The sequence below is a fragment of the Capra hircus genome, chromosome 20 (genome assembly GCF_001704415.2).
Source record: "Capra hircus breed San Clemente chromosome 20, ASM170441v1, whole genome shotgun sequence".
Classification (NCBI taxonomy): Eukaryota; Metazoa; Chordata; class Mammalia; order Artiodactyla; family Bovidae; genus Capra; species Capra hircus.
Window position 1 is genome coordinate 31,460,031 of NC_030827.1, and position 27,078 is coordinate 31,487,108.

General features: G+C 44.2%; 1 protein-coding gene across 1 annotated transcript in view; it reads right to left on the reverse strand.

Annotated features, from left to right (window-relative positions):
• NIM1K (NIM1 serine/threonine protein kinase) overlaps positions 1–27,078 on the reverse strand; it is a 76,392-nt gene that overhangs the window by 14,727 nt on the left and 34,587 nt on the right. The window contains exon 2 of the mRNA XM_018065764.1: positions 10,752–11,760. Coding sequence (XP_017921253.1) covers positions 10,752–11,043 — 292 coding nt within the window. The 5' untranslated portion in view covers positions 11,044–11,760. The remainder of the gene's footprint in view (positions 1–10,751; positions 11,761–27,078) is intronic.

Sequence of the window (27,078 nt, forward strand, 5' to 3'; positions counted from 1 at the left end):
GCACAACTGACACCATCCTGGGCCCATACAATTCCTCCTGTCCTTCCACTGACCCTATCCAGGACTGCACCATGCAGTAAATCACTTTTCTGTTGTCAGGAGCTTTGTAGTTAATATTGTTGTTTATTCGCTAAGTTGTGTCTGACTCTTTGTGTCCCATGGACTGTATGTAGCCTACCAGCCTACTCTGTCTATGGGGTTTTCCAGGCAAGAATACTGGAGTGGGTTGCCATTTCCTTCTCTAGGGGATCTTCCCAACCCAGGGATCAAACCCGGGTATCCTGTATTGGCAGGTGGATTTTTCACTGCATAGATACTGTTGAAGGATTGTTAAGTCCAGGTGACCTCTATGCTCTATTAGTTCCCAAATAATGATGAAGACTTTTGATGACATATTCCTGGTACCCACAAGACTTGTTACCCTTTCAATCATCTTGATTTAGAAATACACTTCCTGTTTTAAGCACGTACATATACCCCCATGTCCTAGGTTAGCTCTAAAATTGTCCCAGTGGCAGGTTGGCAGTGCAGAGTACATCCTACAAACGCTTCCAGATCATCGTCTGTCCAATCCTGAGCCCACCTTATGAGTTACCCTTTAATAAACTGATCCATGAGGTTTATGGTGCTGACTGCTTCATTTTTCAGTGGGGATCTTTTTTTGTTCCCTCCATCCTCCAAAAATCCTGCTGCAAGTTATCATTTGAGTTTTACTAGCCGAAGAATTGATGCTTTTGAACTGTGGTGTGGCAGAAGTCTCTCGAGAGTCCCTTGGAGTGCAAGGAGATCCAACCAGTCCATTCTAAAGGAGATCAGTCCTGGGAGTTCTTTGGAAGGAATGATGCTAAAGCTGAAACTCCAGTACTTTGGCCACCTCATGTGAAGAGTTGAGTCATTGGAAAAGACTCCGATGCTGGGAGGGATTGGGGGCAGGAGGAGAAGGGGACGACAGAGGATGAGATGGCTGGATGGCATCACCCACTTGATGGACGTGAGTTTGAGTGAACTCTGGGAGTTGGTGATGGACAGGGAGGCCTGGCGTGCTGCGATTCATGGGGTTGCAAAGAGTCGGACATGACTGAACGACTGAACTGAACTGACTGACTGATGAGAAGTGTGAGAGAGCGGGGGTACACCAGTTACTGCCAGTAACTGGTTGTTGGATGCTCTTGACAGATGTTAATTCCCCTGTATTTGTGGCCTCCCATGCATGCAGGAAAAGCACCTCCAGCAGCTAGAGAAAGCCTAGAGGCAAAGAGATGAGAGACGAAGGCCCGGCTTGCATGCACTGAGATGGTAAGACCCAAAGAGGCACAAGTGAGGCACCAACAGCTTCTGCTGTGCTTGTGTAACAGACATGTCCAACGTGCACATTCAATACTGATCTCTTCCACCCCAAACCCGTTCCTCCTACAGTCTTCCCAGTTTTGGTAAATGGAAACTATTCTTGCAGTCAAAAACCTTGAGTACTTGACTCTTCTCTTTTACACTCCACTTTCAATCTGTCAGCAAATCCTATTATCTCTACTTCTAAATATAGCCAAAAGCCAGCCCCTTCTCAGCCTCTCACTGCCCCCTTCCTGGCCCAAGCCACCATTCTCTCTTGCCTGGATTATAATAGGCTCCCAGCTGATCTCTGCTTCTGACCCTTTGTAGCCTATTTTCAACAGAGCAGCCAGGGTGATCCTATTAAGCATAAGCCAGGTCGCATCATTTCTCTGCTCCCTTCAAGGGCTCTGGTTTCCCTTGTAGGAAAAAGCCAAAATCCTGACAATGCGGTATTGCACATTAGCCCTCCATAATCTGGTCCCTGCTGCTCTCCGCTGTGACCCCCCTTGGCCATTTCTAGAGTATTACAGGCACTCTCCCGCCTTGATGCTCTTCTGCGGGCTGTCCCCTCTGCCTGACCACGTTCCCCCATGGACCCCGTGGCCAGTTTCCTCATTCTCTTCAGTTCAGTGATCACCTCCTCAGGAAAGCTGTCCCTGGGCATCTTGTCTGAAACTGCAGTCCCCAGGGCTCCACCTCCTTCCCTCTGTTCTATCTTCCTTCTTGTCTCTTATCACTACATAACATAATGAATATTTTCCTGGCTTACGTTTGTCTGTCTCTCTCCACTGGAGCATAAGCTCCACAGGGCAGACTGTTGTCTATTTTGTTCACTGCTATATTTCCAGTCCCTAGAAAAGTGCCTGTTACATGGGAGGTGATCAACAAATATTTGTTGAATAAATGATCTCATTTAATGCTCACAAGAGCCCAGGATAAGTATCCCCATTGAAGTATAAACTCAATTTTGCCTTTTCATTTAGTATTGTGTCCCAAGCATCCTCCATGTTACTACAGACTCCCCATAATAGTGATTTTTTAATAGTTGTGTGACTTCCATCCAGTATATATGCTTTAATGTCCTTGAGCATGCCTGTATCATTGGATCATATAAATTATTTTTAGTCTTTTGCATTATAAATATAGAACATTCTTTTGTTATAGTAATTCTGGACTTTTTTTTAGAATGGATTCACCAAAGCCACTAACTATTCTTAAAGCAAGAAAACATAATTTTATCTATTTTTATGTATGTATGTATGTATTTATTTATTTATTTTGGCTGCACTGGATCTTCGTTGCTGCGCTCTGGCTTTCTCTAGTTGTGGGAGTGGGGGCTGGTCTTCGATTTGGTGTGTGAGCTTCTCATTGCAGTGGCTTCTCGTGTTGCAGCTCGAGAGTTCTAGAGTGCACGGGCTCAGTAGTTGTGGCGCTGGGGTCTAGTTGCTACAAGGCATATCGCCTGCATTGGCAGGCAGAGTCTTAACCACTGGACCACCAGACAAGTCCCTTTAATTTATTTTTTAATTGAAGCACAGTTGATTCACAATATTGTGTTAATTTTTGTTGTATAGCAGAATGACTTATACACATATTTTCAATATTCTTTTCCATTATGGTTTATCCTAGGATACTGAATGTGTCCCCTGTGCTGTATGGTAGCACCTTGTTTATCCACTCTATATGTAATCCCAAACTCCCAATCCATCCCTCCCCTCCCCCACCTCTTTGGTAACCGCAAGTAGATTCTCTATGTCTGTGAATCTGTTTCTGCTTCATAGATAGGCCCATTTGCATCATATTTTAGATTCCACATAAAAGTGATATCATACATTATTTGTCTTTCTTTCTTCTGACTTACTTCAGTTAGTACAATAATCTCTAGTTGCATCCAGCAAACATCATTTTAAATCGCTGTTTTAATGAATGTACCCAAGAGGAGAGATTGCCTTTAAAAACAAGTGGGGGGACTTCCTTGGTGGTCCAGTGGCTAAGATTCTGTGCCACCACTGCAGGGGGCCCGGGTTCAAGCCCTGGTTGGGGAGCTAGATCCCACATGCTGCAACTAAAGATTCCAAGTACAGCAACTAAGACGATGCAGCCAAATAAATAAAAATAAATATTTTAAAATACACTAAAAAAAATAAACACCAGTAGGCCTTATTGGTTAAGCTTTACTAGAGCCTGTGTGAGTCTTCCAGCTCTCTCTCTCTTCCAGTTCTCCTGGGAGATTACAGCATGAGGAACCCACCAGAGAGTACTGCCATGCATGGCTCCCTCCCACATCTCTTCTCACTACTACTGGATTTTCAGAGGACATCATTACACTGACTTAATTCACCAAGTATTGTTTGAATGTTTATTACTTATACTGCATGTGGGGGAAGTCTGAGGATCTATAAGACACAGTGTCTGACACCAAGGAGCCTGTGACCAGGACACACAAGACTTTCACTCTATCTGGATTTGTTAGGCTCCAAACCTTTATTATTCATTCATGCTTTCTCTTGGGCTCCAAGATGGTCATTTAGCTCCTCTACCTCATGACCTCTGTGTATGTCCAGTTCAGGGCTTCAAAATCTGCACTCTCAAATCCATTTCTTCTCCAGTAGTCACTATTCAGTATTGAGGCTGGAAACCTGGGAGACATTTTCATTTCTTCCCTGCCCTGTCCCCTCCTGCTTCTCCCCCATGCAGTCGACCACAGGTTTTCAATATTCTGAAATAGTCTTCAAATGTATCCTCTTCTCTCCGTCCTCACTGTCACTTCCTTAGCTGAGATGGACATTGTCATTTGGACCATTAGACTAATATTTGATTCTGACATCCCTGACTCTTGGCAGGCCTCACCTTCAGTTCACTTTCCTCACTAAAATAATCACTTTTGAGGCTTCCCAGGGGGCACAGTGGTAAGAGAATCCACCTGCCAATGCAGAAGATACAAGAGATGACATCCCTGACTCTTGGCAGGCCTCACCTTCAGTTCACTTTCCTCACTAAAATAATCACTTTTGAGGCTTCCCAGGGGGCACAGTGGTAAGAGAATCCACCTGCCAATGCAGAAGATACAAGAGATGCGGGTTCGATCCCTAGGTCAGGAAGAGCCCCTGGAGGAGAAAATGGCAACCCACTCCAGTATTCTTGCCTGGGGAATTCCATGGACAGAGGAGCCTGGTGGGCTACAGTCCATGAGGTTGCAAACAGTCAGACATGACTGAGCAACTAACACTTTCACTTTCCATTCATTTATTTGGCTGTGTTGGGTCTTAGTTGTGGCACCCACAATCTTTGATTTTTGTCAGTAAGCAGGATCTTTAGTTGCAGGGGGTGGGATCTAGTTCCCTGACCAAGGACTGAACCTGGGCCCCTGCAATGAGAGTGCAGAATCTTAGCCAAGGGACCACCGGGGAAGTCCCCTTCACTGAATTACTTTGAAATCTCCAAACACTCCTCACCCTGGCTTATACCTCCATTCACTTTACATCTCTCTCTGCCTGCCATCCCCCTTCCCCTTGTATCATTTCTCCGCAAACCTCAAGACATAACACAAACCTTTCCTGATCAACTGACTCTTTACTGATCTCAGGTTCGGTCGAGCACACCCTTTGTCCCTCACCCTGTGACAGCACTTATCAAATGTTTCCTGTCTGTCTCCATTCCTTACTGAGAGTTCCTGTCAAGCAAGAACTGTATCTTATTGACCGCTGCAAGGCACAAGAGAGTTAATTATGCTTTTTAAAAAAAAAAAAGAATGAATGAACCGATGAATAAATAAATAAAGAGAGAAGGAAAAAGGGTTCTAGTAACATGAGACTAGAGTGGCAGAGAAGACGACAGGGAAGAAGGGGTCAGGAAGGGCAGCATCAGGAAAGGGCCAGGCGTTGTGGCCGCTTTTGCTTTTGTTTGAGGCAACAGATGGGACATAAAATATTCAGAAGCTGAGTGTGTCATCTCTTTTGAGAAATTTCTCATCAGCTAAAATGGGACTCGTGGTGATTTCAGCCTGCTCTATCTGCTTGCAAGGCCCAAGGAATCTGAGCCATTAGCTATAAAAATAAACTCCAGCCAGCGGGGGGCCTGTATGGAGCCTTCTCCCGAGGGATCATGAGCAGCGGGCACCTTTTTATAAACTACTGTCCTGGGAGCTACCTCTGGCACTAAAACCTTCCATTTCCCTGGGAATCTGCTCCGTGATCTTATCCAGATTGTCCGTGTTTCCTAGAAAACCTGATGACAATTCTGGGCCAGCTGGCTTTGTATGGGAACCACATTTAAACAAATCGCTCCTCAGACGATGTCATCTGACACGGCTTGGTAACAGGACAGGGTATTTGGAATTCTCAGCAAGGTTAAACCACTCCCTGATAAATCTTCCCCCATTGTAGAGGTGAAGATTTTAGAGGAATGTCCCTCTGTCTTTCTAACCCAGTCCCCTCCAGGTAGACTAATGTCCTCCCTCTTGTCACAAGTCATTGTCCTTTAAAAAAACAAATATATAGAGAGATTTATTTATTTGGCTCTGCACCAGGTCTTAACTGCAGCATTGTTGTTCAGTTGTTCAGTCACTACTTGTTGCCACCTCACGGACTGCAGCAATCCAGGCTTCCCTGTCCTTCACTATCTCCTGGAGTTTGCTCAAACTCATGTCCATTGAATCGATGATGCCATTCAACCATCTCATCCTCTGTCACCCCCTTCTCCTCCTGCCCTCAATCTTGCAGAATCTTTAGCTGCATCATGTGAACTCTTAGTTTCAGCATTTAGAACCTTAATTTCCCAACCAGGGATCAAACCCAAGCCCCCTGCATTGGGAGTGGGGTGTTTCAGCCACTGGACCACCAGGGAAGTCCCACAGTATTCTGGTCTTCACTCCGTCATCTTCCCTAAGTTCTTGCTTCCTAATACGTGAACCCGGAGAAAGCAATGGCACCCCACTCCAGTACTCTTGCCTGGAGAATCCCATGGATGGAAGGGCCCAGTGGGCTGCAGTCCATGGGGTCGCTACAAGTCGGACATGACTGAGCGACTTCCCTTTCAATTTTCACTTTCACGCATTGGAGAAGGAAATGGCAACCCACTCCAGTGTTTTTGCCTGGAGAATCCCAGGGATGGGGGAGCCTGTTGGGCTGCCGTCTATGGGGTCACACAGAGTCGGACACAACTGAAGCGACTTAGCAGCAGCAGCAGAGGCAGCAATACATGAACTGCCTGGCTCTTTCTTCATCCTCACATCAATTGGCATCTGGGTCCCCCTTCTTCATGCTCTCGGATCCTTTTGTTCTCACCTTCCTATTCTTTCCTGGGCTCTCTTCCGGGAGAACCAGAGGAGAGATGAGCATGGGACCAGGATGAGGCCATCAGGGGACAAGTCCGTCAGTCAGGAGGTGAAGTCCAGGACTCGTTTTCCTGTCGCGTCAGTACAGCACGTGCAGGGACCTGCCATTACACTTTCCAGCTCTTGTTTATACGTTGAGCTTGTTGGACTGATTTTCCTCTGCCTGTGCTTTTAGCTGTCTTTCCCCCCTTTGCCCCCATGCCATTCCATAAGCAGAGGTGACACTGGGCCTTTGATAGCAAGGTTCCTCTGTGGGGGGTTATGAGTGAGGAGAGCATGGCAGTGAGGCCGCGGAGGCACCATCTACACAAGCAGGAAAAGCCTCGTTCTCTGAAACCCACGGGGCTAGACTTAAGTTACCTCTGTAACACAACAGGCATGCCTTTGGCATTTGAGATGACAGTCACTATGTAAATGCCGATTGTTGATCCTCTTTCTTCTGTCCTCCTCACATAACGGTGTCTACAGAATTAGATGCCCTGTGCCGTTGGCCAGTGGCAGGGCCCTGCTTAGCTGCCTACAGTCTCTGTGATGATGTGTCATCGTTTCGCTGTGCTCTCCACTCTCCCTTCTCAGAGATGCTTCTTTGGACCTTGGGCTTTTCTGACAGTGAGGTGGGCCATGTGACCCTGGGCCACTGACTTGACCCAGGCAGGCCCTTGACTCAGCGGCGGCCCATCACCGGCTGGCCAGTGAGCACTCATATTCTCTCTCTTTAAAATCTGAGCTGCAATAGGATGAGACTGGTCAGATGCAGATGGGCAATAAAGCTGAGAGATTACGTAGATATGGGCAGCAGTCATTGTTGGTGATGTGCTTTTGGGTAATTAAGCACAGAAGACCACTCTGCAGAAAGACGTATGAAGTAGAATGAGAAAACATGTGGCCCCGGGGAAAGGAGAGGTGGAAAGGGTAACCTCCATCACCCCAATGTGGGGCCACAAATTTCCCCTGCACACAAGTCACCCCATCACTGCACTGAAATCCCAAGGAAGCTTGGGTACAGCAAAAACGAAGCTGAGTTCTAACCCTGCCTCTGCCCATGACCTCAGGACAGCCACTCCTGAATCTCTGTTACTCCCACTTGTAAAACACAGGAGGATGAGATGAGGTCAGTGTTTCCCAAAGCGGAACCTTGAACACTCGTGGGTCATGCAGTGAGTTTAGTGCAAGGAAACAGCCTTAAATAGCACCAAACCACAGCATAAAAATGTTATTTTCATATCATTTAAGAGTTAAGAGTATCAGTTAAGAGTTCTCCCTTAACTCTCCTAAGTAAGATAAAGAGAAACACGGATGGGTTTCTGGCATGTTTTAAATTACTTTCAGTCACTTAAGTCTCCTTTAAAAAAATTTTTTTTAATGTAAGTTATTCTTATTAGTAATTTCTTATATTGGATACATGTTGAAATGACAATAGTTTGACATAGTTTGGACATTAAATAAAATACTGTTAAAATTTTTTTTAAAAATTGGCTGCCCTGGGTGACTTGTGGGATCTCAGTTCCCTCAGCAGGGATCGAACTCGTGCCCCCTGCAGTGGAAGCGTGGAGTCTTAACAACTGGACTGCTAGAGAATCCCCCCATTAAAATGTTTTGAAAGTTGTTAAGAGAATAGATTTTAAAGCTCTCACTATACATACACACACAATTGTAAGTATGTGAGGGGATGAATGTGTTAAATAACCTTATCCAGGTAATCAGTTTGCAGGATATACATATATAAAATCAGAACGTTGTAGTCTTAAACAATATTGTACATCAATTACATCTCAATAAAGCTGGAAAAATAAATACAACTTTTAAATTTGTTTGCCTTGTATTACTTTTACCACTATCTTCTATTCACAGGTTTTCAAGACATTAATATCAAATTTCCATCTGAAATAAGTTTAAGTAAAATACAGACGTGCACAGTGATAGCAACCATTTATTGAGTGGCTACTATGTGCCATGTAGTTTATGTTATTCCTAATTTTCCCTACAATTCTAAGAATAATTATCTCTGTTTTGCAGTTAAGGCAACTGAGGACCAAAAGAATGAGTATAATATGCACAAAGTCAAATACCTAGCAAGTGAATGAACAAGGATTTGAAGCCCATGCTCTGAAGCCCATGTTTTCAGATTTGCCTGTTTCTGAAGCCCACGTTCTTTCCACTCTCTCTTGCTTCCTCTCCACTAGAATCAAATATCTGAACCCACATTCAGCAAAGAGTTCCAAGTTGGCCACATCCAGTAGGCTTTGCTCAAACATCAGCCCCTCTGTCCTCTCCGCCACTTTGGGTACTCTCTCCTTTCTGAACTCCTCCCCTGGTTAGCGTTTATCCAATTTCTTGTCTCCCCTTCCTGATCAAGTCTTCCAACTGCTGTCTCAATCTCCAGCCCCTCAGCTCTCCCTATGTGTTTTATCTTTTGCTCCTCACTCTTGCTCTAGATCACTGAAAAATTTTTTGCCCTTCACTCTTCCTCTATACCATTGAAAAGCAACATCTGTCCTAATTTAGATTTAAATCCTATATGCTTCCCTGGTGGTCCAGACAGTAACGAATCTGCCTGAATGTGGGAGACCCAAGTTTGATCCCTGGGTAGATGGAAGATCAGATGCCCTGAAGAAGGAAATGGCAACCCCCTCCAGTATTCTTGCCTAGAGAATTCCATGGACAGAGAAGCCTGGACAGCTACAGTCCATGGGGTTGCAAAGAGTCAGACAAGACTGAGCAACACACACACACACACACACACACACACACACACACACACACACTCTAGATATGGAGAATTCCATGGACAGAGGAGCCCGGACAGCTACAGTCCATAGGGTTGCAAAGAGTCAGACATGACTGAGCAACTAACACACACACACACACACACACACACACACACACACACACACGATTTACTTTTATATAATCAGTGCTCCTGGCTGCATTCTGTCAGTGAGGAGCCCAAGGCTTACAGTGGTGCTGTCATGTAGCCAGGTAGGTAAGATGAGTAGCCGAGATGTGAGGGCATGAACCCAGACACTCGGGCTCAGAGCAAGACAGAAGGGGACGCTGCGGTGACGGGTGTGGGGGGGATTGTTGGGGGGAGGGTGTGTGTGCTGCTTTCTCTATAGGGATGCAACAGGGATGAGAGTGGAATGGGATTGGAGTTTAGAGAAGAAGAGAAAAGAAAATTCTAACATAAGAAAGAACACCCTTGAAGACGTGGTGGCCTGGGTCCAAGGAGAATAAATGTCAGTATGGGACTTGCAGGGAGAGAGCAGAGCCCATGGGCTTTAGAAAGTCGACAGATGATACTGAATTGCAGGTGTTCTTTTTCTGTCTAGTAACGCCATTATGTCGATCTCCAAGCTTAGCTAAATTCCAGGTAACTTGGAAAAGTGCCCACGTGGGCTCTCCTCACGGTTCCTGAGGCCCAGGCAGTGGGCACTGCTGGTCTAGAGTCCAGAGAGGCTAGCAGTCAAGCAAGCACGGGTCACTGGTAGAAAGCAAGGAGCTAACAACAGTGAGAATTGGTGCAGGGCAGACGAAGCAGAGAAGATCCTGAGATCAAGTCCCTTTTCCCCAAACCTCACAGAAGCAGCAGCCTCAGGTAAGGAGGAGAGACTGGACCCGCTATCCACTGACCATCCGGGAGGGTCCCTGTGCCATTGGTATTGACACACAAATATAGACAGAAGTTACAAATAAGAACTTGCAACGTGAGTGGCCTTGGAACCAAGCCACACTCCACTCGGCTTCTCCAAGGCATAACTGGAGAGAACACCCTCAGTGTTTGAGTTCACCTGCACGGTATAGCAGAAGTTTTTGGAGTCAAAATCACCTAAGATGAAACTGCTGAAGCCACACTGGACTTCTTTGGATCTTAGTTTCCTTATCTATAAAGTGAAAATAAAAACACTGAGCTCACACCATCACTGTGAAAATGAACTTCGATAACGATAGACAGCAGCTGCCCTAATGCTTGCCCTTAGCAGGGACTCAGTGATGTTGCCTCACCGGCTTCCCTGGCCCCAGACTCCTAACCTGCCCCCCAAACCAGGTCCCCACACCCTGGACATCACCCGCAGAGGTCAGTTCCTACCTTTGGTTAGGGAGTGAATCCCCAGCTTGACTTGGGAGAAGTTCCCACTTCCGATCTCCCCTCGGATGCGATAGAAGCCGATCCGCTTGCCCAGAGTGATCTCCCTCACCACCTTCTCATCCTGGGACATGTCCTGGGTCAGCTTCTCAAAGGGTGTCAGCTGGCGAGGCTCTCCCTCCTCGTCCTCCTTGGCGCACTCCGTCTGACAGCCACTCTCCTCACTCTCCCGCCGACCCCACCTGGCACAGTGGGGGTTCACCAGGCCACCTCCATTCACATACACAGCAGTCATCGTCCACAGTAGGTTCACCTCTCCATCTCAGCAGAGGCAGCGAGCAGGGGAGGATGGGGAGGAGCGGAAGGGGCCCAAGGGGGATGAGAGATGGGACTTAAAGGCTGTAAGGGCCCTGTGTCCTTGAGAGCTGGGCAAAGACTCCTGGATGCGCAGACCCCTTTCTAGGCTTCAGTCAGCTGAAGGCAGAGACCAACCCCAGCACTGCCTACCCAGCCAAGCCCAAAGCTGCCCACCTCACTCGAGACATCTCACACTCTCCTTCACAGTGAACTTCCCTGCTCTAACTGGACCATCAGGCATGCATCCAGGTACCCTAGCCTTAATCAGGCTCCAAGAACTTTCTGGCCGGCTGTGCTGATGCTCTGTGGTAGGTGGCTCTGTCCCGAAACAAAGGCTCCAGTTTGCTATTTCCTTTGATGGTCAGAAAATCTTCTGCCCTGGTGTGTAAAAGCCCCCAGGAGGCCCCCAGTTCCCCACTGCTGGTGCTTATCTCTGATCCTCTTCATTTTGCACTTTTGCTGTCAAGTCGCAGGTCCCCGGAGACCTGACAATCCAGACCCCAGGAAAGAAGAAACTTGCAAATCAGCCTTCCGGTCACACGGGCAGCTAGAGGAGGATTAAATCCCTGCAATGCCACCTTAGCCGGCCTTAATTTAGACGAGCTTGCCTGTAAGCCGTGAGCAGTCTCAAAAATTTGGTAGGTACTGATTCATCCTAAGAACAGAGAATAAGAAGATACATTAGCCCATGTTAACACACTGGACAGCATTGATAATGAATGCAGAACTGCTGGGGAAGCAACAATCGAAAAACATCTACACATTTGGTTCTGACTCATATCATAGTAAAAGCTTGATCACACACGATTTAGTCAGAAGAAAATGTACATGCACACAAACACACCTGTCAGCATTTCAGAAAATCCCTCATAGGCTGTAATATTTCTAGCAAAATGACATCTCTATTTTTGTTTCTAGCATAACAATTTTTCTTTTTATTGATGTTTAGGGAAATAAGCAAGTTGACTTGGCTTGCTTTAAAGCGAGACTTTTAAAACTATACGATAGTCATGATGATAAAGGTTTCCTATTAATATTAGTTTTCAAAAGTTCTTACATTGATTCAAACAACAGTGTATTTCCTGATGCGAAGAGTCAACTCACTAGAAAAGACCCTGATGCTGGGAAAGTTTAAGGGCAGGAGGAGAAGCAGGCAACAGAGGATGCGATAGTTGGATAGCATCACCAACTCAATGGACATGAGTTTGAGGAAACTCCAGGAGACAGTGAAGGACAGGGAAGGCTGGCATGCTGCAGTCCATGAGGTCGCAAAGAGTCAGACATGACTTAGCAACTGAATAACAACAACAAAGGTTTCCTTTATCCTGTTTGCTCTCACAGGACTTCTCCTATAGGGGCTGCTCCTGCTCTTTCTTCCTGTAGTATTCTTTCTGCATGCATGTTCATGCTTAGTCGCTCAATTGTGTCTCTTTGCAATCCCACGGACTGTGGCCCACCAGGCTCCTCTGTCCACGGAATTCTCTAGGCAAGAATACTGGAGTAAGTTGCCATTTCCTGCTCCAGGGGATCTTCCTGGCTCAGGGATGGGGCCTGAGTCTCTTGTGCCTCCTGCATTGGCAGGCAGGTTCTTTACCACTGGACCATCCTGGAAGACAGGTATTCTATCAGTTCAGTTCAGTTCAGTCGCTCAGTCATGTCCGACTCTTTGCAATCCCATGAATTGCAGCATGCCAGGCCTCCCTGTCCATCACCAACTCCCGGAGTTCACTCAGACTCATGTCCATCGAGTCCGTGATGCCATCCAGCCATCTCATGCTGGGTTGTCCCCTTCTCCTCCTGCCCCCAATCCTTCCAGGCATCAGAGTCTTTTCCGATGAGTCAACTCTTCACATGAGGTGGCCAAAGTACTGGACTTTCAGCTTTAGCATCATTCCTTCCAAAGAACACCCAGGACTGATCTCCTTTAGAATGGACTGGTTGGATCTCCTTGCAGTCCAAGGGACTCTCAAGAGTCTTCGGCCGCACCACAGTTCAAAAGCATCAATTCTTTGGCGCTCAGCTTTCTTCACCGTCCAACTTTCACATCTATACATGACCATTGGAAAAACCATAGTCTTGACTAGATGGACCTTTGTTGGCAAAGTAATGCCTCTGCTTTTGAATATGCTATCTAGGTTGGTCATAACTTTCCTTCCAAGGGGTAAGCATCTTTTAATTTCATGGCTGTAGTCACCATCTGCAGTGATTTTGGAGCCCCCCAAAATAAAGTCTGACACTGTTTCCACTGTTTCCCCTATCTATTTCCCACGAAGTGATGGGACCAGATGCCATGATCTTAGTTTTCTGAATGTAGTCTATAACGCAGGTCAATTTTTCTCCAAGGCTTATTTTCTAGGTATTTCTATCAGCTGTGAGTCTCCAGGCCCAGCAGCTTATTTTGAAGGTTCAGAAACAGGGTAATGTCACTGGAGGGCAATTGTTTATGGCATCCTCGATGATAAGCAATATTGCCCAGCTTGGGTATCTTCATGCTTTCCTTTATGTAGCCTCCAGCAAGAAACAATTGCTTCCTCTCTGGATCCCCACAGCACTTTGTACAGTTTCCAACAGGTCTCCTTTCCCTGAAGGTCGGAATGGGGTTTAATTCCCCTGTGTATCCTGCTTATCTTCTGTCCTGTGTATCTTCTGTCTCTCTCAGCATGGAGCATGATGTCCTATATAAAGAAAGTGTTCACTAAACGTGTGTTGAATTTGATTTTTGGACTTAAGCCTTCTGAACAAAAACCTGAGCAAAAGCATGAGAAACTGCCTTGGAAACGGGAATTCCCAATTCTGTTTGATGATAATCTAATTATTACAATTAGGTACAGAATGGTTTACATTGCTATTGTGTTTAAGTATGGGGTTGCTGAATAAACAGAAACAAGGACAGGAAAGAGGAGGTTGCTGCCAGCACTGTGCCTGTTCCTACATGGGGGAGGAGAGGCTGGACAAAGGATAAAGAGGCCAGGTATCAATAACCACACACATCTCTAGGCTAGAGTCTGGTTGCGTGTATGCTGAGTCACTTCAGTCATGTCTGACTCTTTGTGACCCCCTGAACCGTAGTCCGCCCAACTCATCTGTCCCTGGGATTCTCCAGGCAAGAATACTGGAGTGGGGTGCCATGCCCTCCTCCAGCAGATCTTTCCACTCAGGGATTGAACCCGAATCTCTTATGTGTTCTGCATCGGCAGGAGGGTTCTTTACCACTATCGCCACCTGGGAAGCCCCAAGAGTCTGATTCAGTTCAGTTCAGTCGCTCAGTCGTGTCTGACTCTTTGCGACCCCATGAACTGCAGCATGTCAGGCCTCCCTGTCCATCACCAACTCCCAGAGTTCACTCAGACTCACGTCCATCGAGTTCGTGATGCCATCCAGCCATCTCATCCTGGGTCGTCCCCTTCTCCTCCTGCCCCCAATCTCTCCCAGCATCAGAGTCTTTTCCAACGAGTCAACTCTTCTCATGAGGTGGCCAAAGTACTGGAGCTTCAGCTTTAGCATCATTCCTTCCAAGGAAATCCCAGGGTTGATCTCCTTCAGAATGGATTGGTTGGATCTCCTTGCAGTCCAAGGGACTCTCAAGAGTCTTCTCCAACACCACAGTTCAAAACCATCAATGCTTCGGCGCTCAGCCTTCTTCACAGTACAACTCTCTCATCCATACATGACCACAGGAAAAACCATAGCCTTGACTAGACGGACCTTAGTCGGCAAAGTAATGTCTCTGCTTTTGAATATGCTATCTAGGTTGGTCATAACTTTTCTTCCAAGGAGTAAGCGTCTTTTAATTTCATGGCTGCAGTCACCATCTGCAGTGATTTTGGAGCCCAGAAAAATAAAGTCTGACACAGTTTCCACTGTTTTCCCATCTATTTCCCATGAAGTGATGGGACCGGATGCCATGATCCTTGTTTTCTGAATGTTGAGCTTTAAGCCAACTTTTTCACTCTCCTCTTTCACTTTCATCAAGAGGCTTTTTAGCTCCTCTTCACTTTCTGCCATAAGGGTGGTGTCATCTGCATATCTGCATTTCTCCCGGCAATCTTGATTCCAGCTTGTGCTTCTTCCAGCCCAGCGTTTCTCATGATGTACTCTGCATAGAAGTTAAATAAGCAGGGTGACAATATACAGCCTTGATGTACTCCTTTTCCTATTTGGAACCAGTCTGTTGTTCCATGCCAAGTTCGAACTGTTGCTTCCTGACCTGCATACAGATTTCTCAAGAGGCAGGTCAGGTGGTCTGGTATTCCCATCTCTTTCAGAAGTTTCCACAGTTTATTGTGATCCACACAGTCAAAGGCTTTGGCATAGCCAATCAAGCAGAAATAGATGTTTTTCTGGAACTCTCTTGCTTTTTCCATGATCCAGCAGATGTTGGCAATTTGATCTCTGGTTCCTTTGCCTTTTCTAAAACCAGCTTGAACATCAGGGTGTTCATGGTTCACATATTGCTGAAGCCGGGCTTGGAGAATTTTGAGCATTTCTTTACTAGCATGTGAGATGAGTGCAATCGTGCAGTAGTATGAGCATTCTTTGGCATTGCCTTTCTTTGGGATTGGAATGAAAACTGACCTTTTCCAGTCCTGTGGCCACTGCTGAGTTTCCCAAATTTGTTGGCATAATGAGTGTAGCACTTTCACAGCATCATCTTTCAGGATTTGAAACAGCTCAACTGGAATGCCATCACCTCCACTAGCTTTGTTCATAGTGATGCTTTCTAAGGCCCACTTGACTTCACTTTCCAAGATGTCTGGCTCTAGATTAGTGATCACGTCATCATGATTATCTGGGTCATGAAGATCTTTTTTGTATAGTTCTTCTGTGTATTCTTGCTACCTCTTCTTAGTATCTTCTGCTTCTGTTAGGTCCATACCATTTCTGTCCTTTATCGAGCCCATCTTTGCATGAAATGTTCTTTGGTATCTCTAATTTTCTTGAAGAGATCTGTAGTCTTTCCCATTCTGTTGTTTTCCTCTATTTCTTTGCATTGATGGCTGAAGAAGGCTTTCTTATCTCTTCTTAAAAAGCTGGAAATAGAACTTCCATACGACCCAGCAATCCCAGTGCTGGGCATACACACCAAGGAAACCAGAATTGAAAGAGACACGTGTACCCCAATGTTCATCACAGCACTGTTTATAATAGCTAGGACATGGAAGCAACCTAGATGTCCAGCAGCAGACGAATGGATAAGAAAGCTGTGGTACATATACACAATGGAATATTGCTTAGCTATTAAAAAGAATACATTTGAATCAGTTCTAATGAGGTGGATGAAACTGGAGCCTATTATATAGAGCAAAGTAAGTCAGAAAGAAAAACACCAATATAGTATATGAACGCATATATATGGAATTTAGAAAGATGGTAATGATGACCCTATATGCAAGACAGCAAAAGAGACACAGAAGTAAAAAACAGACTTTTGGACTCTGTGGGAGAAGGCGAGGGTAGGATGATTTGAGAGAACAGCATTGAAACATGTATATTATCATATGTGAAATAGATTGCCAGTCCAGGTTCGATACACGAGACAGGGTGCTCAGGGCTGGTACACTGGGATGACCCTGAGAGATGGGATGGGGAGGGAGGTGGGAGGGAGGGTCAGGACAGGGAACACATGTACACCCATGGCTGATTCATGTGAAAGTATGGCAAAAACCACCACAATATTATAAAGTAATTAGCCTGCAATTAAAAATTTTTTTAAAAAAAGAGAAAAAAATAAAATTAAAAATCTTCCTCCTCCTTGCCCCGTTCAGAGGATCAAGTCTCCCCAAGCACCCAGGCCTCGCACCTCCTGGGATTGCTCTCCGACTCCCTGGGGCACTCCTTGGCCAGGGCTTCTCTGCTTTCCTGGTTCCCCAACTCTCTCGATTTGGGATCTATATCTTGAGCTTCATTTTGGCCTGGGATTTACGATGGAGTTTTAGACTTGCTACCCTGACTGACTTCAGGTGCCCCCAGGAATTTCTCCCTTCTGCCCTCCTAATTCAGCGTAGAGGGAGGAGGGAATCTGACAAAAATGCCAAGTGTAGTCAGGCTCTATTTTGGATTACATCCCCTATATCCACACAGTGGGCTTGAATCAACTGTCTTGTCTTAAAGTCCAGAGACTTTATCTGTTTAGATCAGATAATAAAGTTGTTACAGTTTTGCAAATGGTACTGCGAGATTGTATTGAGTATGAATCTCAACTTGTTGGGAGAGCTAGCAAGCCAACTAGAAAAAACTGAACCCCTATCTTGCACCTACTCTCAAATAAATTCCAAAATAGATCACCAAATAAATGCAAAATACATGAAACCATAAAATACTAGAAAAAAATCAGAAACTTTTTAAAGATCTCAGAGAAGACCATAAAATAAAATAATGTCTGACTAAATAAAATTATAACTTTCTGTTAACACAACATTGTAAATCAACTATACTTCAATAAAATAATTTTTAAAAACTATAACTTTCCATTTGCTAAAAGTGTATCGTAAACAAACAAAACAAATTGAATGATAAATGGTAGAGAAAATTTTCCAATGCATATGAAAGACAAAGAGTTAATATTCTAAATAAGAAACTATTTTTTACAAATTAATAAGAAAGAAAACAATATTCCAAAAGAAAGTGACAGAGAGCCTGAGCAGACATTTCACAGAAAATACAAATGGCTTTATAACAAAGAGATGCCCAATCTCACAACCAAAGAAATAGACATAAAAACTATGCTGAAATTATGCGGGTTTTTTTTTGCCATGCTGCATGGCACGCAGGATCTTAGTTCCCAGACAGAGATTGAACCCATGTCCCCTGCAGTGGAAGGGCAGGGTCTTAACCACTGGATCACCAAGGAAGTCCCTGAAATTAGATTTTGTACAAATTATATTTAGAAACTACTAAAAAGATTATAATGCACTGGTTAGAGAGTGAAACAGGAGCTTGCATTCATTGCTACTGAGGATATAAACTGGTACAATTCCTTGGAGGACAATTTGGCTATAGCTATTAAAGTACAAGGGTATGTAATCTTTGCCTCAGCTATTTTACTTCTAGAATTTATCCTATACACACATTCACAAAGACATACATATTTTGAATATAAAGGAACATATTCACTGCTGCATTGTTTTATAGTAATTATATACAGTATAGTAAATAGTAAAGACATTGTGTAAATGCCCATCTGAAAGGATCAGTTGAATAAGATACAATACATACATATACAAAAATAATGGATTACTGTGCTTTTGTAAAAAAAAGAATGAGCTATGATATCCAAGAAATATTGTTAAGAGGTCAGCAGAGTATGAAAGTGAAAGCGAAGTCGCTCAGTCGTGTCCGACTCTTTGCGACCCTGTGGACTGTAGCCTACCAGGCTCCTCCGTCCATGGGATTCTCCAGGCAAAAGTACTGGAGTGGGTTGCCATTTCCTTCTCCAGGGGATCTTCCCGACCCAGGGATTGAACCCAGGTCTCCCACATCGCGGGCAGACGCTTTAACCTCTCATAATGTGATATCAGAAGTATAAGGGGACTTGAGTGGATAAGACTCCTTGCTCCCAAGGCAGGGGGCCCAGGTTTGATCCCTGGTCAGGGAACTAGACCCTCCGTGCTACAATTAAAGATCCCACCTGCAGCAACAAAGACCCAGAGCAGCAAATAAATAAAAAAATATTTTTTAAAAAAATGAGAAACAGGAGGGTATACCTGAGAAACTAGCAATAGCTGTTGCGCCTGGGGAGGGAAGTTGTTGGACTGGGAACTAGAATGAGAAAAAGGTGTGTGCTTTTCACTACTCTGTTATGTGGTTGACTTATTTTTTTCATGTGCATGTATTTACCTTTACAAAAGAAAATTAGGACTTCCCTCGTGGTCCAGTGGTTAAGAATCCGCCTGCCAACACAGGAGACACGGGTTTAATTCCTGGTCCAGGAAGATTCCGCATGCCGTGGGCACGTAAGCTCTTGTGCCACAACTACTAATCTGTGCTCCAGAGGCTGGGAAGCGCAACTACTGAAGTCTGCTGCCCGAGAGCCCCTGGCAACAAGAGAAGCCACTGCAATGAGAAGCCCATGCGCTGCAACTAGAGAAATCCTCCTCGAAGCAAAGACCCAGTGCAGCCAAAGAGAAATAATTTAAAAAAAAAAGAAAAATATGTAATGTGTTGCCATCTTATACAATTGGTATACAAAAATTTTGCTTTATTTTTGGTTATATAGGGAAACTGCCATCCGTGCATGCATGCTAAGTCACTTCAGTTGTGTCTGACTCTTTGTGACCCTATGGGCTGTAGCCTGCCAGGGTCCTCTGTCCATGGGATTCTCCAGGCAAGAATACTGGAATGGGTTGCCATGCCCTCCTCCAGGGGATCTTCCTGACCCAGGGATAAAACCTACCTCTCTTATGTCTCCTGCACTGGCACACTTGATTCTCTAATACTAATGGATTGCTTTTAAAAATCAAAAGAAAATAAGGAGCTTCCTGTTAAATGAGGAGTAGCTCTCATAGTCAACAAAAGAGTCTGAATTACAGTATTTGGGTGCAATCTCAAAAACGACAGAATGATCTCTGTTCATTTCCAAGGCAAACCATTCAATATCACAGTAATCCAAGTCTATGCCCCACTAATGCCAAAGAATCTGAACACTTCTACGATGACCTTCAAGACCTTCTAGAACTAACACCGAAAAAAAAGATGTCCTTTTCATTGTAGGGGACTGGAATGCAAAAGTAGGAAGTCAAGAGATACTTAGAATAACAGGCAAGTTTGGCCTTGGAGTACAAAATGAAGCAAGACAAAGGCTAACAGTTTTGCCAAGAGAATGCACTGGTCATAGCAAACACCTTCTTCCAACAATACAAGAGGTGACAACTCTACACATGGACATCACCAGATGGCCAATACCAAAATCAGATTGATTATATTCTTTGCAGCCAAAGATGGAGAAACTCTACACAGTCAGCAGAAACAAGACCAGGAGCTGACTGCAGCTCAGATCATGAACTCCTTATTGCCATTTTCAGACTTAAATTTAAGAAAGTAGGGAAAACCACTAGACCATTCAGGTATGACCTAAATAAAATCCCTTATGATTACATAGGGGAAGTGACAAATAGATTCAAGGGATTCGATCTGATAGACAGAGTGCCTGAAGAATGGAGGCTCATGACATTGTACAGGAGGCAGTGATCAAGACCATCCCCAAGAAAAAGAAATGCAAAATGGTTGTCTGAGGAGTCCTTACAAATAGCTATGAAAAGAAGAGAAGCTAAAGGCAAAGGAGAAAAGGAAAGATATACCCATCTGAAAGCAGAGTTCCAAAGAATAGCAAGGAGAGAGAAGAAAGCCTTCCTCAGTGATCAATGCAAAGAAATACAGGAAAATAATCGAATGGGAAAGACTAGAGATCTCTTCAAGAAAATTAGAGATACCAAGGGAACATTTCATGCAAGATGGGCACAATAAAGGGCAGAAACGGTTTGGATCTACAGAAGCAGAAGAGATTAAGAAAAGAGAGCAAGAATACACAGAAGAACTACACAAAAAAGGTCTGAATGACCCAGATAACCATGATGGTGTGATCACTCACTTAGAGCCAGACGTCCTGGACTGGGAAGTCAAGTGGGCCTTAGGAAGCATCACTACAAACAAAGCTAGTGGAGGTGATGAATCCAGTTGAGCTACTTTAAATCCTAAAAAATGATGCTGTGAAAGTGCTGCACTCAATATGCCAGCAAATATGGAAAACTCCAGGCCACAGGACTGGAAAAGGTCAGTTTTCATTCCAACCCCAAAGAAAGGCAATGCCAAAGAATGCTCAAACTGCCACACAATTGTACTCATCTCACACGCTAGCAAAGTAATGCTCAAAATTCTCCAAGTGAGGCTTCAACAGTACATGAACTGAGAAATCCCAGATGTTCAAACTGGATTTAGAAAAGGCAGAGGAACCAGAGATCAAATTGTCAACATCTGCTAGATCATAGAAAAAGCAAGAGAATTCCAAGAAAACATCTACTTCTGCTTCATTGACTACACTAAAGCCTTTGACTGTGTGGATCAGAATAAACTGTGGAAAATTCTTAAAGAGATGAGAATACCAGACCACCTGACCTGCCTCCTGAGAAATCTGTATGCAGATCAGGAAGCAACAGTTAGAACTGGACATGGAACAACAGACTGGTTCCTAATCGAGAAAGGACTACATCAAGGCTGTTTATTATCACCCTGCTTATTTAACTCATATGCAGAGTATATCATGCAAAATGCTGGGCTAGATGAAGCACAACCTGCAATCAAGATTGCTGGGAGAAATATCAATAACCTCAGATATGCAGATGACACTACCCTTATGGCAGAAAGTGAAGAAGAACTAAAGAGCCTCTTGATGAAAGTGAAAGAGGAGAGTGAAAAAGCTGGCTTGAAACTCAACATTCAAAAAACAAAGATCATGGCATCTGGTCCCATCACTTCATGGCAAATAGATGGGGAAACAATGGAAACAGTGACAGACTTTATTTTCTTAGGCTCCAAAAATCACTGCAGATGGTGATTGCAGCCATGAAATTAAAAGACTGTTGCTCCTTGGAAGAAAAGCTATGTCCAACCTAGACAGCATATTAAAAAGCAGAGACATTACTTTGCCGACAAAGGTCCATCTAGTCAAAGCTAGGGTTTTTCCAGTAGTCATGCATGGATGCGAGTTTTCCTGTGAAGAAAGTTGAGCCCTGAAGAATTGATGCTTTTGAATTGTGGTGTTGGAGAAGACTCTTGAGAGTCCCTTGGACTGCAAGGAGATCAAACCTGTCAATCCTAAAGGAAATCAGTCCTGAATGTTTATTGGAAGGACTGATGCTGAAGCTCCAATACTTTGGCCACCTGATTTGAAGAACTGACTCATTGGAAAAGACCCTGATGCTGGGAAAGATTGAAGGCAGGAGGAGAGGGGGACGACAGAGAATGAGATGGTTGGATGGCAACACCAACTCGATGGACATGAGTTTGAGCAAGCTCCAGGAACTGATGATGGACAAGGAAAGTGTGGCGTGCTGCAGTCCATGGGTTTGCAAAGAATAGGACACGACTGAGCGACTAAATTTGAACTTGTCCAGTCAAATCCAGAATTTTACACTTTCATTTATCTTTGTGTGTGTGTTAGTTGCTCAGCCGTGTCTGACTCTTTGTGACCTCATGAACTGTAACCCACCAGGCTCCTCTCTCCATGGAATTCTCTAGGCAAGAATACTGAAATGGGTTGCATTCCATTCTCCAGGGGATCTTCCTGACCCAGGGATCAAACCTGGGCTTCCTGTATTGTAGGCAGATTTTTTTTACCATCTGAGCTACCAGGGAAGTCCTTCATGGATCTCTAGTTCCTTACAAAACTCCACAATAGGAATAGAAAGGGGAAAAGCCATAAACCCATAAAGATAAACAGTGTAAGAGAAGTAATAGCAGATGCAAGGTGTCCACATGTTTTGGGGAGACGGAAAGCAAATTGAAGAGTGGTTAATGACTGCAAAGAAGGTAGAGAAAACTGCAACCTAAAATTCTACATCAGTTCAGTTCAGTCACTCAGTCGTGTCTGACTCTTTGCGATCCCATGGACTGCAGCACTCCAAGCCTCCCTGTCCATCACTAACACCCAGAGCTTACTCACACTCATGTCCATTGAGTCGGTGATGCCATCCAACCATCTCATCGTGTTGTCCCCCTCTCCTCCTGCCTTCAATTTTTCCCAGCATCAGGGTCTTTTCAAATGAATCAGTTCTTCACATCAGGTGGCCAAAAAATTGGAGTTTCAGCTTCAGCATCAGTCCTTCCAATGAATATTCAGGACTAGATTTCTTTCAGAGAAGGCAATGGCACCCCACTCCAGTACTCTTGCCTGGAAAATCCCATAGATGGAGGAGCCTGGGAAGTTGGAGTCCATGGGGTGGCTAAGAGTCAGACATGACTGAGCGACTCCACTTTCACTTTTCACTTTCATGCACTGGAGAAGGAAATGGCAGCCCACTCCAGTGTTCTTGCCTGGAGAATCCCAGGGATGGCGGAGCCCGGTGGGCTGCCGTCTATGGGGTCGCATAGAGTCGGACACGACTGAAGTGACTTAGCAGATTTCTTTACAATGAACTGGTTGGAATTCCGCACCAGGACACATCAATGAGATGCACCTTCCTGAACACTCGAGAGACTTCAAACTGTAAGAGACCAACTACCTCAGGGTCTGGAGGACTGAAAAAGACCAAAACCATGGGGGCTGTTGGAGTGCAGAGCAGTGGGAGCCCAACCCTCTCTCTTCTCAGAGTGGTGCTGCTCTCTCTGCTCAGGCACACAAGGCACAGGACGGTCCCTTAGCTCAGACTCGGATGTGGAATCTCCTGTTCCCTTCTTCTCTCTGCAGCCCTATGCGCTGAGTTTCTGGAATAAAGGGAAACAGGTACAAAAGCTGCCAGGCAGGGGATTTCTCTTTTGGTTAAAGAGAAAAGACCTCCTGAAACCCATACTTGGAAGTTCTCCAACCCACCTGACCGCCAACCGTGCAGTCCTCAGGGGCCAGTTTCACTTGCAGGCAAGGAACTTCCAATCAGATCTGAGTGCCTTCTGCTCAGAATGAAGGTCCAGTCAACAGGCACCAGACACCTGAGGAAAGACTCCCAAATGAAAGAAAGAAAGCAAAGCCAACCCAAATAGGAGTGACCGAAAGGAACTTGAAGAAAACAGAAAGCAACACAGGACAAAAGACAAAATACTGCATCCATAAAACCAGAACAAAGTGCTAAAACCAAACCAAACAGAAACCCTCAGAGAACAAGAAAGAGAGCTCTGGGAAACTGAAATTAAGGAATTCAATTGAAGAGCTGTTTAAAGAGACCGAAAAGCAGAGGGCCATCCATTCACGAAGTCCAACATCTAATTATCAGAATTCCCAGACTCACACTATTGTGCTCCCAATAAAGACACATGGCTTCTATTGTACTTGAATTGCTTACAAATCTCAGAAATTTCAAAATTAGTGATGAATGGGGAAAAACTCCAGATTCTCACAAATTCCAACAGAGTATAAAAATAGAAGAAAAATCTAACTAGAAAGATACATCCTATTTGGTGATGAATATTCATTTTTATTTTGCAGGATTTTTTTTTTCCTGAAGACTTCTCTTAGATATCTGGAAGCAGAAATCCTGATTAGAGGCTGTGAGATTACTATAAATAGTTTATATTTGAACTGCTTTCTAGTAGTGTCCTAAAATATCAAGCTATATCACGCTGAAAATAAGCAAATAATGGAAATTATGACATACATAATTGCAGACAAAATACTCCCTTTTCTTAGATGCTAGCTTGGTTTGTTGTCTTACTCTCTGCCCTTTTGATTTTGACCAGTTTTTATGGACATTAATGAGAGCTTAGAAACCCAACCACCCCAAAACTACAAGAGTCGTGTCACTGTAGATCAAAGCCTCTGGAGGAGGCAGAATGGTTTTTAATTATTAGCTTGCTGTGGCTGCATAGCAATGTATTAAATAAGATTAAAGAAAATGGAACTTACTCGATCATTTATTTTCTTGACTTGAAACCCACTGTGAAAATATCAAAGAAAACCATTTCGTCTTTGTTCTCTTTGTCTGAGTTTAAATTATAAAACTTCTGGGCAAGGCTCACAGACAACCTCTTCCTTGGTTGGCAAGGCCAGGCATGGGTTTGCTTAGAAAAAAAAGCTGGGTTTTCTCTCCCGGTGGCTATAGGATGGGAGGACAGCCAAAACTCCTGTAATCCTCCTCAGATGCAGGGGACACTCGGGGGAGATCATTAGCAAACACTCCATTTGAAAATCTATTTTAACATTTAAAAATTATTTGCACCTTATTAGCTTTTGGCCCCAGCTTTGTATTCCCCAACACACCCGTCAAGATCCCCATGGGAGGTGGCGAGCAGGGATGTCGGCAGTTGGGAAACTGTAAAGCGAATGGAAAATGAATGTATTGACTCTGCCCTAGAGATGAACAGCAACATGGCTCCTTGACACATTCACAGGCTACTCTCCCAGCCTCCAGGCTGGGTCTCCCCATTGCCCTTACGCTCGTGACCATGGCCGTCCACCTGGGCTGATGGGCTTACATCAGTTGACTTTTTCCACACTAAGCTCTGCCACTGTTGAAGTGCTCTTGACCATCACGGTCACAGATTCCAATGCCCAGGAGGGCTCTGCAGGTGTTCAGTGGGGCATAGTGCAGCCCCCAACACCAGCATGATAAGGCAGCCAGGCCCAGCAACAACATGGGCAGCCACGCTGGAAGGTAAGCTTGCTTTTCCTAAGCCTTTTAATCCTTTACAGGCAATTGAAAATCAACAAATTTTTAGTCAACTCTCCCAATCTTTAAATGGTGGTTCAAATATTTTAAAAACACTGTGTGGCCATGTGAAACAGAATCCTCCAGCCAGATTTGATTGTCAGGTTGCTAATTTACCAGTTCTGCTCTAGGTTTTATAGAAACATCATCAGAGAAAAAGGCAAGGGCAGTCAATAGGTCCACAGTCAAATACACCTGGGAATGGTGCATGTTCACCCTTCTTAGATTTCTGCATTAGTACCTCACTATCTTGCGGTATTTAAAACACATACACAAATAAAATCTGTTTTTTGTTTGTTCGTTTAATTCAGTGTTCTCCGAGTTTATTTGACCGTGGAATTCATTCTTACAGAATACCTTTATCTCATTGACATTTTCTTACAACTCTGATTTCAGAGTTAGACAAAGTTATGAAATCCTCAATTAACTGTCAGTAAGACAGCTGTAAGAATCTGGGTCCCAAGAGGAAGATTATGAAAACAATTCACTATAAAATGAAACAGAAAATAGATTAGCCTAGTTTAATCCACAAATGTAGCTAACTGGGTGGGAGAGGCCCACCTCTGTGAGGTGTAGGATGACACAGTTTCTTAGTGATTAATTAAGTATCTTTTAACCTTGGGAATATACCATTTTTGTATCTGTATAAAAAAAAATTTTTGTATCTGTATTTAAACCTATTTTGTTTCTGTACATTTTGTATAAATACAAATCCATTTTGTATCTATACAAAAAAATACATCATTTTTGTACCTGTATTAAATTTTTATATAATGCAGTTTTTAAAATTGTTAAAATCTACTAGATCAAAAAATATACTATTTATAGTATTTTACAACAGGCAACAGTGCAGTGGACGACTGAGTGAGTGAATGGATGAATGACCTGACAACCCTGTGAGGGGAGGTACTGTCACTTCCTTTCCACCAATTAAAACAATAAACAAAACCAAGTCAACCTGAAATTAAGAAAGTTGTCCTTGATGTCTTGACAGTTTACTCAAAGAGAGTGAAGGCTGCACATTTAAGTTACCCTTGCTGCTGCTGCTAAGTCTCGTCAGTCATGTCTGACTTTGTGCAACCCCATAGACGGCAGCCCACCAGGCTCCCCCGTCCCTGGGATTCTCCAGGCAAGAATACTGGAGTGGGTTGTTACCCTCACAACATGTGAAACCAGGAATTTTAAACACACGAGCAAGAGAATGGGGACATGTTCCAGTAGCGACATGGCAGAAACTCAAGCTCTTCCCCATAAAGATATACACCTCAGTTATAATTCACTTCCAAAACACAGGTCTTCCCAGCTTTTCTGAGAGAGCATGCCTGCCTCCAAACAAATAAGGAAAGGCATTAAGATACAGAATGAAATCATCAGTTGAATCACAAGCAGGTGGCCCTGAGCAGAAAAACAAAATGTATTCTACATCTCCTCAGAAATAACTAATTTAGGAAATGTGGTACAGGAACATTCATGCCTATTTGCAGCTCATGGCTTATTTTTAGGGGATTAAAAATATTTGCAAGTCAAAGCAGAAACTGCTCTTTTCCTGCCTTATAACTTTCTTCAACTCTAATGTAATGTGTTCACTAAGAAGCAGGAATAAACTTCGAGGGATGGCCATA